Source organism: Penaeus vannamei, unplaced genomic scaffold, assembly GCF_042767895.1.
Source record: "Penaeus vannamei isolate JL-2024 unplaced genomic scaffold, ASM4276789v1 unanchor816, whole genome shotgun sequence".
Lineage (NCBI taxonomy): Eukaryota > Metazoa > Arthropoda > Malacostraca > Decapoda > Penaeidae > Penaeus > Penaeus vannamei.
Window position 1 is genome coordinate 102,501 of NW_027213820.1, and position 12,500 is coordinate 115,000.

The 12,500-nt window shown below is 40.9% G+C and overlaps 2 protein-coding genes across 5 annotated transcripts in view; one reads left to right on the forward strand and one right to left on the reverse strand.

Moving 5' to 3' along the window:
• Positions 1–5,323, forward strand: part of LOC113828765 ((Lyso)-N-acylphosphatidylethanolamine lipase) — a 25,150-nt gene extending 19,827 nt beyond the window's left edge. For all 3 annotated transcript variants that reach the window (XM_027381778.2, XM_027381779.2, XM_027381777.2), the window contains exon 8: positions 326–5,323. In XM_027381778.2, coding sequence (XP_027237579.1) covers positions 326–595 — 270 coding nt within the window. In that variant the 3' untranslated portion in view covers positions 596–5,323. The remainder of the gene's footprint in view (positions 1–325) is intronic.
• A 1,567-nt stretch (positions 5,324–6,890) lies between these two features.
• The window catches only part of LOC113828759 ((Lyso)-N-acylphosphatidylethanolamine lipase-like), a 9,684-nt gene continuing 4,074 nt past the window's right edge, over positions 6,891–12,500 (reverse strand). The window contains exons 1-8 of one of the 2 annotated variants that reach the window (XM_070119852.1): positions 11,840–12,415; positions 10,887–10,963; positions 10,504–10,713; positions 10,044–10,218; positions 9,578–9,702; positions 9,267–9,384; positions 8,400–8,586; positions 6,891–8,171 (exon numbers count right to left, since the gene is read on the reverse strand). In XM_070119852.1, coding sequence (XP_069975953.1) covers positions 7,902–8,171; positions 8,400–8,586; positions 9,267–9,384; positions 9,578–9,702; positions 10,044–10,218; positions 10,504–10,713; positions 10,887–10,963; positions 11,840–11,871 — 1,194 coding nt within the window. In that variant the 5' untranslated portion in view covers positions 11,872–12,415 and the 3' untranslated portion in view covers positions 6,891–7,901. Of the gene's footprint in view, positions 8,172–8,399; positions 8,587–9,266; positions 9,385–9,577; positions 9,703–10,043; positions 10,219–10,503; positions 10,714–10,886; positions 10,964–11,839; positions 12,416–12,500 lie in introns of those variants that run through there. The other variant, XM_070119853.1, reaches the window with a different exon arrangement.

The window sequence follows — 12,500 nt, forward strand, 5'->3', positions numbered from 1 at the left end:
GGATCTCTGCATACTTGTGGCGAGTCTTTTCTATGATCCTGGCCTTCAGCTGAAAACGCTCATAATGAGAAGTTTGTGTCACCTGGACCACAGCCAATTTTTCCCTGACAGCATGTATACCAAATTTTTTCATGCTGTAATTGATGCATCATCCAGATCAAAGCATTTGTTGTTCAGGATGAAAGGAGGAAGTGTGATATTTTACGCATCTTTGTTTACCTCTGGTATTGAAGGATTGGTTCCACATCACGTCTGGGACGATGTGCGTGCCTGAGTGTGTCCCCCTATGAGTCCTTCCCCCTTTAACCCCCTCTTCTGTTGGCAGGTCATCAAAGGCGCAGGTCACCATGTGTACGCAGACAGAGCAGAGGTGTTTAACGAGCTTGTGAATTACATTGGAGACAATGTAGACAACGGCACACTGCCCAAGAAAATGAGCATGAACCCAGATTTAGTGGAAGGGGAGGAGGCCAGAAATGCTGGCGTCACCTTGACCAATATGCTGAATGTTCGCAATGATAACATGCAAGACGTGACACAAGCGACGGTGGAGGACACTGATAATCCAGAGGAAAGTGAGAAGGATGCTGTGTGAGGAAAGGAAATCATAGGTTGATTCAGAAAATTGTCAGAAGCTGGATGCATAGATTAGGTTTATTTAACAATATTTATATATTATGCAAATATTAGTCCTGACGTTAATAACAAGTCTTTGGGAAAATAGCTTGTTTCAAATGGTTGTAAAAGAACTAACATTAGCTATTTCAGTCTTACTTGTGTTATGCACTTTTACAATTTTTCCCCGTTTCTTTCTACCTCTATTGTCTGTTCTTGTTTCTATAGGAAAAGAAGGTTTACAAATGCACAACATTAGTGTTAATAAAAAAATGATAGACCAGGCAAAAGTGCTGGGAGTCTACAGAAACCCTCTTATATATGTAATTTTCATATAGTTGAAGATTTCATGAATGGGACGTCTTCACCTTCTTCGCTTTGATGTTGACAGCAGCCTGTCTCATAGGAGAGTCTATGCATTCAGTATTTTTTTCTTTCTTTTTTATTTTTAAAAATGGATTTACTCTCCATTTGTCCTCTTTAGAAATTATTATCAGTATTAAGGAATGTATATATTTCATGTGGAAATATTTGGTTTGCACATGTATTTGTTTGTGTGAAAGTATGTATTTGTGTGAATACATACATGCATACATGTTTGTGCATATATATATATATATCTATGTTTATGTCAATGTGTGTGTGTGTGTGTGTGTGTGTGTGTGTGTGTGTGTGTGTGTGTGTGTGTGTGTGTGTGCGTGTGTGCGTGTGTGCGTGTGTGCGTGTGTGCGTGTGCGTGTGTGTGCGCGTGCGTGTAATGTGGACAGGTGCTAATGTGTACATGCACAAAATGTATTTAAATACAGTCTTTCAAGACCTTTTTTTTTTTTATAAAAAGTACCAGCCTGAACTTCAGCTTACCAAGAAAGCTGTTGAAAAGCATCTGTCCAGAGGAGTCTAGTCCTAAAATGGTGGTGCATAAACTAAGTAAAACGCTGTATAAAGTCAGTGAATGATGTGGTGAGTGTTTTAGGTAAGTTGATACATTAATTTTTCTAATGAGGTTCAAACTGCCAGTTGGAGGTTAAATGTTATTGGGTGTAATGGGATCAGGACTTAAAAGTTCTTGGAAAAATTAATTATTATGTGAAACTTATTTCTTCATAGAAAGAAAGATATAACAAATAATTAATATTTTGTATTAACTGCAGTTCAAGAGGTATAGATTACCTGAATGTGTGTGATTAACAATCATGTTACCATAAGAATTTTATATATATAGTCTTGATTTTTTCTCTATGAAAAGGAAAGTTAAGATATGTTGTTTTCTAGGTAAATGTTGTTTTTTATATAATAATATTTTAAGTATTTGGAATGTGGGTTTGAATATGAATAAGCCCAGCTTTCTGTGATTTAATCTTTTGTACATGGTTTTGAAAGTGATAAAAATAAATGGTACTGCCATGGAGTGACCATGTTAACAGTTCCATTCGATTATATTGATTTCTAAACCATAGAGAAAAAAAATCATTTGAATCAGGTTGGTACTGAAATAATGCAAAGCCTATATGACAATATAAATGTAAATAGTAGTGAATAGTTAATATAAATAGTGTTTTAGAATATCTAGCTCTTTAGGTAACTCGCAATTAAGAGTACAGTGTTGATTTTTCAGTAGACTTTATAATCAGTGTAGGCAGTATTGGAGACAGTCAAGATGGTATCCATTTGCATCTGCACATCAGCAGGTTTACTACAAAAGCACGAGGTTGATATGAGTTGAAGGAGATAACTCTTAACTAGAAAGTACCAGTTAAAGGATAACAGGATACTAGTCACTGCCAAACAATGTTCAACAATCCCTCAGTTTAGCAGAGTTCAGGTGTAAGGGACCAAAAGGAAAATATATAAGCAAAGTGTATCCCATTTTATGAAAACAATAGTTATGTTATAGCTTGTAAGGCTTTAACCCATTGGATCTGGATGCTTCACTGCCATCATGTGGCCCAGAATACAGGCAGTGTGTTTATGTGAGTGGACAATGTGCTGGGTGAGTGACTTGTAGGCTGGGCACAAACAAACACTCATGTCTGGCGACAAGACCCCATACCGCCCCTTTGCAATGTCATTTTGTCTTTTTCAGCATGAGTAGTTTTATTTATTTTTTTATGCCATTTTCCAAGGACTATATTTGTTTTGATTTGCTTTATCTAGATGGTAATAGGCCATTTTCCTTGAACAGACTCATATCATCTCTAGGAAGTCTGAAGCTCAGTGCAATAATGTTATTTGCATTATTTTCTTCTTAATATTAAATTTTCTGTAATACAACCTACGCTGCCAGTCATTATGGGCTGGAATAAAAGAGCATCCTCCCTGGAGCCGTTGCTCTTCCAGTCATGGCTCACAGACATTATTCCACCTTCATTTATTGATGGAAATTATGTAAAAGCCCCTTCCTAAACCCCAAAGGAGTCTAATCACCCTCCAAGAGCACTCAAGGAGTGCTATCACCCCGGCTTTCAGCCAAAAGTTTTCATCACCTGGCCAACAGCCAAATTTTCCCATGATGGCATTGTCATGTCCTATCTTCCTAAAGCCAGTTTTTTGTGATGCAATGGTCACATCATCCAGATTGTAGGGGTTAGGCATTGGGAACAAGAATGCAAATCATCCCATAGACCAGTGCTTCCCAACCTTTTCATTTAGCAGAATGCCCCTGAAGCATTTTCCACATCACACAAAACCTCTACAAATAGATAATTAAAACACAATGGAAAATTTAAGACTTTCTTTTTGTATAATTCTTAGCATGTTTCTCCTAGCATGAAAAGTTACAGAAAGATTGCATGTAACATTAATAGTTAACTAGGAGTGTATCAGAAGCTGTCTTCAGGGCATTGTTAAAAGAGCAAAAAATTGTGTTGTTTTAAAATCCCTTTGGTCCTGTTTACTTTGTAATGTTTTCAGAATGTGAAGAAAAGATCACATTTTTAGTTCTTTAATAACTCAGAATAGAATTCAGGTTGAGTAAACTTCTCTTGCTCTGTATTCTGGTAAATTGAGGGATTATTGCACAATACTTCTCTTACTGTACACTTGAGGCTTTACCTAATGAATGATATATCTTCTTGTTCTTTATGATGTTCTTCATACAGATGTAATCTAGTCAGATTTTCTCCTTCTCTATCCTCTTAACATTATTAACACCACCATATGAATCCAGTTCATATTCATATTTCTGTTTAGACATATATTTTTCTAATTCACAAGAAGCATCATGACTTCAAGTGCATGGTGCATCAAGTTTCTTATAGGCTGTAAAACAGTGAAGAAAGCAGGAAGGAAAGTGAGATTTGAATGTCAAATCTCAGTGAGACCAATAGCTTTAAACCTAAACACACCTGGGCAAGCTCATTACACAGTATTGAGACTTAGAGTCCAATCATCTCAGCGTTGTGTACATGGAACTTACCCAGATGGTAATTTGACAAAGTATGTTGCTTTGTGAATGTTAGTGTGTACATTTCATGTACCTTTCTAAAATAATCACAGTTTGATATCACAAGTCATGCTGTATGTGATGGTTCTAAAAGTAGTTTGTGTATGGAAAAGGTGTGAAATCATTAACAGAGTTCATTAAAGATTAAATAAAAGAAATCTGCTGAAGAAATTTATGGTAGCAAAAATGTTAGTTTGTCACTTTTGTTTTAAAAGTCAAAATATTTCTTCATCAAAATATCTACACTATCAGTTTGATATAATCACAAATCATGGGATTCAGAGGAAGAGTGTCAGTAAGCTCTGATTTCCTGTAATTAAAAGATGCAATCTGAAGTCTGTGATGTTAATTTTAGAGGTTTTCGGTATGAAGTGTTTAACTGACAAGTGAATAAACATCTCCCTCCATTTCTTGTTAACATCACACTATATTCTGAATGCTAATAGATTACCGATATTTCCAATATGCCATTGAAGGAAGAAGTTTAAACCTAGTTCTCCGGAGATCATGTCACTATTTTTTTTTTTCCCCTTTTTTGTGCCATTATAGTCAAAGCCTCGCTGAGAATATGCTATTATTAGGTTTATATTGGTTGTATAGGTACTTCTTTTTGTAATTACAGCATTTTACATGTTTTCTTAGAGTCCTGAGTTTACTAAGGAAAGAGTCAGGTTTGATGTAATATTTAAGCCAGTTACTTACTGAACAATTATCAGTGTTTGTTGATTTGCAAAACAAAAAAAGCATGATTCATCATTTGCAGTTTAAATTTTGGATGTTTTCAAACGAAATATAGATATTTTTACTAGGGTATAGGATATTTTTCTTCAGTGATGACGGCACATTGACGATGCTGATTATTATCTGAATTGAGGTAGAATAAAGAAATTTTATATTACTCTGATAAACTGACTCCCTCCAAGAAGCTCCTTATATATAAATTATTGCTATAAAAGCCAGCTGAATGTAAGTAACTAGGTTTTATAAGATATGCTAATTAGGTTAAAGAGATTCTTTTGCCCTTTATAGGATGAGAAATGAATACAATGTGATCCCTTTAAAGTTCCAGGACCAATCCATTTGATGCATTATGTCTGTGAAGGACAAAGTGAATGAATTTTCAGTGTCATGTACATTTTGTATGGAGGTTTTCTATTGTCAATAGAGATCAGAAATAGCTGGAGCATTTTACTGACCCTCGACTTTGCTTACTGAAGTGCCGTGGAATTGATTCAGAAAGAGAATAATAAAGTTCATTTCTAAATTTGATTTTTTTTTGTCAACTACAAATGATAAGTATCTCTTTGATGGCAGTATCAGCTTAAAGTTTATTGTAGTTATGTTACCTTTGATGGGCAAAATGATGAGTAATTTAGTTAAGATATATATTAAAAACTTTAATTACAAATAATATTTACATTCTTCAAGAACTCAGTACTTGAATGTACAGTTGCCAAAATTAAACTTAGAAATACTCAATAAGTAAACAAAGGATAAATGATAATACTTGTCTTTTTTTATATATGACTGCTTAATTCTAATACTAAGATGAGATTTAACTTTGTGTTTTTGTAAATTTAGAACTCCTGTTCATAACTATTGCAACATTAAGTTTGGCAGTTTGGTTTTTGAAAATAATTCAATTTCCAGTGTCACATTAACCATGACCTCTGATTTTCAAGGGCCTTACTTATTAAAATACAAAGTCTTCCTCAGTTTCTTAGTGAATTAAATTTCATGGGAGTTGGACTCAAATGAATGGAGCTCTTACAGTCTTGCCACTTTTGTTTCTAAACTCGTCCAGTCTGCGCAGCACTCGCCTCTCATAGATCCAGTCCAGCACACCCTGCCATTCACTGAATGGACCTCACAGGCACTTCTTGTGTAGTGCCTTAGTGCTCCACTCATAAGAATGTTATTCAACAGGATATGAGTGTATGACTCGCAAAATACTTAGTAATTTGATAAGTACGGCTCAAGGAGCATATCCAAAATGTTTTATGACAAATGGTTTTGATTTTTTTAGATGTACAAATACAATACAGCTAATTGATACAATTTTCTGTCCCTTTGGATTACAGGGTTGACATATCGTCTTAAATCCCATTTCAATATAAAAGTCGAAGAATAAACATTAACAAATATATGCACATGGGGGCTTGTCCCGATTTTTCTTTTCCTCAGAAGAACTGACTTGTACTAAGTAAGCTTATAAAAAGAGAAAAATAATCATAACTTAGGTTTCCTAATATTCAGTACCTATACTGAATTCTGCAGAATTTAGGAAAGTCAAAACATGCAATTATTCATTCTGACTCAGACTGTCCTCATGCTCACTCACTTCTGTGATGCCATATAGTCAACACAAACAAAATAACTAAACTCATGAAATGAAACACCTTTTTCCTGTTCATTATACTACTTCTTAAATTCAGTCTTCCTTGAAAAGGAACCTTATGTAACAAGTATTGTTATAAGTCTTAACATTGTACATGCTTATGAATACATAAAAGACATACACAGAATTATAACAGTAACACACAAGAATCATGTACATATATGTGTAGTCATGCACTAAGGTTTCACATTGAACAATTTGTAAATATATACATTAGTAAAGACACACTCACCCACACACATTGTCAATCAATATATATATGTGTGTGTGTGTGTGTGTGTGTGTGTGTGTGTGTGTGTGTGTGTGTGTGTGTGTGTGTGTGTGTGTGTGTGTGTGTGTGTGTGTGTGTGTGTGTGTGTGTGTGCGTGTGTGTGTGCGTGTGTGTGTGAGAGAGAGAGAGAGAGAGAGAGAGAGAGAGAGAGAGAGAGAGAGAGAGAGAGAGAGAGAGAGAGAGAGAGAGAGAGAGAGAGAGAGAGAGAGAGAGAGAGAAAGTTGTCACACCTCGCGAAAAGCCGGCACCACTCTATGGTTGGACGCGCCCCATTTCAATTACTTTTCGTCATAAAAAGTGGGAATCGAAAATAACTTTGGGAAGTGATTGAAATAAGACGCCAATGGCTCCGGTTGGCGCCACGGCGAAGATCGCCACCGCGCCAGGAGAGGAAACCGGCGACATGTCAGGGCCAAGAGCTCAGACCACAGCAGACCTCTCGGCCACAAATACAGTCTACTTTGCAGCAACAAGGTCTGCGCAGATGAGGCAGGAGGTGGCCTCTCTGGACAGTGACTCGCCCAACGGCACTGCCCTGCGGCGCCACGTCACGTGGTGATCACGGCGACCCAAAGGCCTCCTCCCGACGTGGCCTCAGGCCTCCGTCGTTGGGCGGACGATCAGCCTAAACTCCCCCACCACAGCGGCAGCCACGACGTCGCGCGTCTGGCAATGCTGCCGTGATCACCAGCAGCCGCGTCCTCTCACTCAAGGCTTGGGCCGACAGCCTTTCAACACCATGCAGCGTTGCCGGACACTGCGGCTTCTCCTCTGCTGTTACAACGCCAAGTCCCCGGCAGGTTGCTCTCGCCCGCTCAGCACGGCAGCGGGGATGCGTTGCCGACCTTTTCTCTTGCAAGCAATCCGCCGTCCTTCTCCTTACTTAAGGTTCCTTCTTAGAGCAGAAGGGCATGGAGTGTGGACTGATAAACGAGACCAAAACTTTTCAAAAGTAGTTAATATTTATTTTGATTTTTTTTGTGCAACACAAGATACAAATGAAAGCATAATAATCGTAGTAGACATGACAACATCTTAACATCAGTTGCCAGCTTCAATCCAAAATTCACCAGAATTCTGCGAGCATTTTACGCAATGGAAGCTTCAGGAACTCCTTTCTGGGGTCAGCGCAGAGTCTTCGGAATCCTCCTCCCACAAGGACCCTCCGCCTTTCCTCACGTGACATCCTCCTCACTTCCCTCTGGATTATCAGTGTCCTCCACCGTCGCTTGTGTCACGTCTTGCATGTTATCATTGCGAACATTCAGCATATTGGTCAAGGTGACGCCGGCATTTCTGGCCTCCTCCCCTTCCACTAAATCTGGGTTCATGCTCATTTTCTTGGGCAGTGTGCCGTTGTCTACATTGTCTCCAATGTAATTCACAAGCTCGTTAAACACCTCTGCTCTGTCTGCGTACACATGGTGACCTGCGCCTTTGATGACCTGCCAACAGAAGAGGGGGTTAGAGGGGGAAGGACTCATAGGGAACACACTCAGGCACGCACATCGTCCCAAACGTGATGTGGAACCAATCCTCCAATACCAGAGGTAAACAAAGATGCGTAAAATATCAAAATCCCTCATTTTACCCTTAACATTAAGCTTCAACTCAACGTCGTATATGGCAAAGTCAAGCCTCTCCCTTCCCTCTTCCCAAAGCACGAGACTCACCACTACGTCGACATACGAGTCCTGCCTCGTGCACTTGATCTGGAAACCGGGATCCCGGTCCACCCAGGACCTCGAGCCGTAGAGCAGGCTGATCGGGACTTCCTTCCTCAGCGAGTCCATTCGGTGGATCATCGGATGCTTTGCCCAGCCAAAGCCGGCCATGAGGGCGTGGAAAGCCGACTCACCGCTGGACCGACAGGAAGAAATGGATAAAAAATAAATAGAAAAAGATGCTTCAGCTGCAGTAGAATCAACGAATACTGACAGGATTTTCCGTTTTTTGAATGCGGAGAGAAAAAAGAAAAGAGATAGATGGAGAGTGAGAAGAAAGCGGAAACAGATGTTGTTTTGCCTTGTAAGTTGCTGCGGCGGCTGTATCAGGGAGCCTAGCCATTGTTTAATTTCTTGTCTGCTTGAACCTGTCCTTCCAGCCTACTCTTTAGATTTAAGGAAAAACAACAATCATCAAAAGCTTTCAACAACGCCAATGAAAATAAAAATAAGACTTAATAGATTATAGAAGTGAATGGCTGTACTAGGTCAGTCAACAAGAACAAACAGTAAAAAACTATAAATTCCCTCGTAGGCAACATGCTTTTGTATAACAGCGTTACCAGATGAAAGCCTAGGGTGGCCGGAAGCATCTGGTGCTAGATGCTTCCGGCCACCCTAGGCTTTCATCTGGTAACGCTGTGGCGCATTCAGACATTAGAATAGATCTGCAGGCACAACATCTAATATACTCTAGCACTCCTTTCGAGCCAAGCACCTATATTCTGGACACAGCAGGAAGACAGGCAAGCACATTCCTCGTCCCGAAGGAGCGCCACCCAGCGGCACACTGTCTCGTGGTGCCCTTAGACTTGCCTCGGAGTCTGCGCGTTGCAGTGGTACAGGTAGTTCGGAATCGCTTCCTCCGAATCCCTCACCACGCCCGAAAACTTGCGAATAAGATCTGGCCGGGCTTTCTGGACTAACTTTGGACCTGGAATTGAGGGAAATGAAACTATCATGAGATATATATATACACAATAGTTTTCCCAAAACATTTTAGGACACAATCTATTCCATGTCTCACTGGATATCCATACAAATAACACCTCTATTTTGATTTGCTCAGGTTTGTGACCTGCACTGAACACGTATCCCTATGTGAATGAAGAGTGACGAGCACCCACCCCAGGGGCCGGCTGTTCTGACGATGGCGAGCGGGTTGAAGGGCTGGCGGAGGACCCCTAGGGCCCGCACCCACAGCGGCCGCTCGGGGAGACCCCAGGGGTCGGCCAGGATGAGGTGCGCCACCCTGGGGGAGGACGAGGGTTTGGGGTTGAAAACCAAATCCACAAACTGGAACACAAGCACAGAGAGGGAGAGGGAGGGAGGGAGAGAATGAGAGAGGGGGAGAGGAGGAGGAGGAGGAGAGGGAGAGAGAGGGAGGGAGGGTGAGAGCGGGAGAGGGAGAGAATGAGAGAGCGGGAGAAGGAGAGAATGAGAGAGCGGGAGAGGGAGAGAATGAGAGAGGGGGAGAGGAGTAGGGGGAGAGGAGTAGAGGGAGAGCGAGAGAGGGAGGGTGAGAGCGGGAGAGGGAGAGAATGAGAGGGAGAGAGAACTTTCCTTCTCGCATAAACCCTGAATCTGCCTTACCTCTCAGGGTGCTTGATGGCGTAGGAGGCGGCCAGGAACCCACCAAAGGAATGACCCAACAGAATGAACTTTTCCAGGTTCATCTTCTCCCTCCATGCTTCGATGGTCGTGATGAACTCCCTCTCAGCTTCCACGGGGTCTCGCGTAAACTGTGGTCGGGAACTGCGACCAAAACCTATTGAAAAAAGCCAGGCGAGTCATGTTAGAAGGAAGGTAATGGCTATGGTATATTTCTGGCCTTCTGACTTTCTCCTAAATGAGTACTCCAACTTGTCTAAAGCGAAATCCACATGAGTGAACCTCATGCACTACAGGTTCACATTCAGAACAGACCACCTCATGTAAACACACACAAAAAAGAAATCATACAAGGAAATGTAATTCAATCCTGCACATCAGCCCAATTCTCGCCCCCTGCACCTGACTGCAGTCAGCCCCTTACTAACAGGCAACCACGTACCAACGATATCTATGGCATAGATGGGTCTCTTGGCTGCCAGCGCATCGTAGTTGAGGCACCACAAGCCCACCCCGGACCCAAAACCATGCAGAAGCACCAGGGGGATTTTGGGTGACTCTTCGTTAAAGCTCAGAGTCCAGATGTGCGAGTCCTCTGTGCCCACCGTGCAGCCCACGTTCACGTAACGCCCTCTGTACAAGCTCTTTAGGTCTGCAAAATCAAGGTTACAAATGACATTATCTCCTAAATATGAAGAATATTTATGGTGCATGACAATACTATTACATGTCATATTATGAATACTTCTAGAAAATATCTCCTCATATATAATCCTTATAAATATGTCACATATTCCTTTCTCCATGAGTTTAGGAGAAACTTACTTGACAGCAACATCTTCTCTGCTTCTCGTAGCAGACTGAGGGACGTGGGGCACCATCGCAGCCAACTCCCGAACCAGCTGTCGGTGTCCGAGGGAGAGAGGAAAGAGATCGTAAGATTTCAAGTTGTTCAGATGTGCCTGACCCCCAGCCCCCACCCACCCACCGACTCTCACTCTCTCTCTCTCTCTCTCACATACGCGCGCACACACACACGCACACAGACTTTCTCTCTCTCTCTCTCTCTCTCACACACACACACACACTCTCACACTGTCTCTCTATCTCTCTCTTACACACACACTCTCACTCTCTCTCTCTCTCTCTCACACACACACACACACACACACAGAATCTCATAACACTCTCACTCTTCGTGTGAATGACGTGTGTGTGTGAGCGGTGATGACAATTTATGATATTGCCTTATAAAGAATTACACTAACTGCTATAAAAGTCAGCACGTGGAAGCAAAAGAAAACAAATAAATATCAAACCTGAAGTGACCCAAGCAACCGCCGCGGCCTACACATCTTCGGAGCATCGACAAAGGCCAACAATTTTCTACCACATATCTATATCGTCTAAAAATAGTTCAAGTTCCGCCTTGCATAGCAATCACTCATGCTACTACTAATATTGTAAAAATAATGATGGTCATGATAATAATATTAACTAGGAAATGATAACCACAGTGTATAATATTAGCAATGTTATTAAAATACTAATTTATATAGCCATATCAAAGTTAATGGTAATAGTGATAATGACAGATACTGATTTTTCGTCTCAACAACAAGGAGAAACAGCCAGAATAATGACAACTAACAGCAACAATGTCAAGAAATAACAACAACAACAACAACAAAATATATATCCATAACAATGATCAATCTAATAACAATGATGATCATATCCTGCGTTTTCTGTTCCGAAAAAGAACTTCTTTGTCTCACCTGGGACTTGCAACCTCGCTCTCTGTCTCCATGGCTCCTACTGCTCCTTCCCTGCTCCTTGCCCCTGCCTGCTGGAGCCCTCCTGCTCATCACCGTGACTCGGCGGAATCCCTTGGCGGTTGCCCGAGAGTCTGAGTCACCTGCTGAAGCCCATTCTGCTGAGTCACGGCCCGAGTTCTCGCGGGAACCGACTCGTTCTGGAAGCCCTGTGATTGGCCGAGATTGGACGAGTCGTGATTGGCCGCGATTGGACGAGTCGTGATTGGCTCCGAGACTGACGTCACAACTGCTGTTTTCTTTGAAAGCTTATCTTTGTAACCAAATAGTGATCCCATTCAGTAACCATTAGCTTTTTTTGGTTTTGTCATTGTCCACAAACTTGTCAAAACATTTGCATAGTTGTACTCATGGGTTTGCGAGTGGAACTATGTGACGTCATCAATATTAATGCCAATAACCGCTACAGAGATATTTGTTTTCATGTCCATTTAGTTTATACCAAATATCGCTGAAGTAAACTCAAACTATTATTTGCATACTAATAGCAACCTTCAGGATATAATTTTTTTCACTACAGAAGCTAATGGAACTTTCCATTATTTTTTATATATTCGTTATCATTCCTTGTGTGTCAAAATCCAAAGCAATTTTGTTTACATAT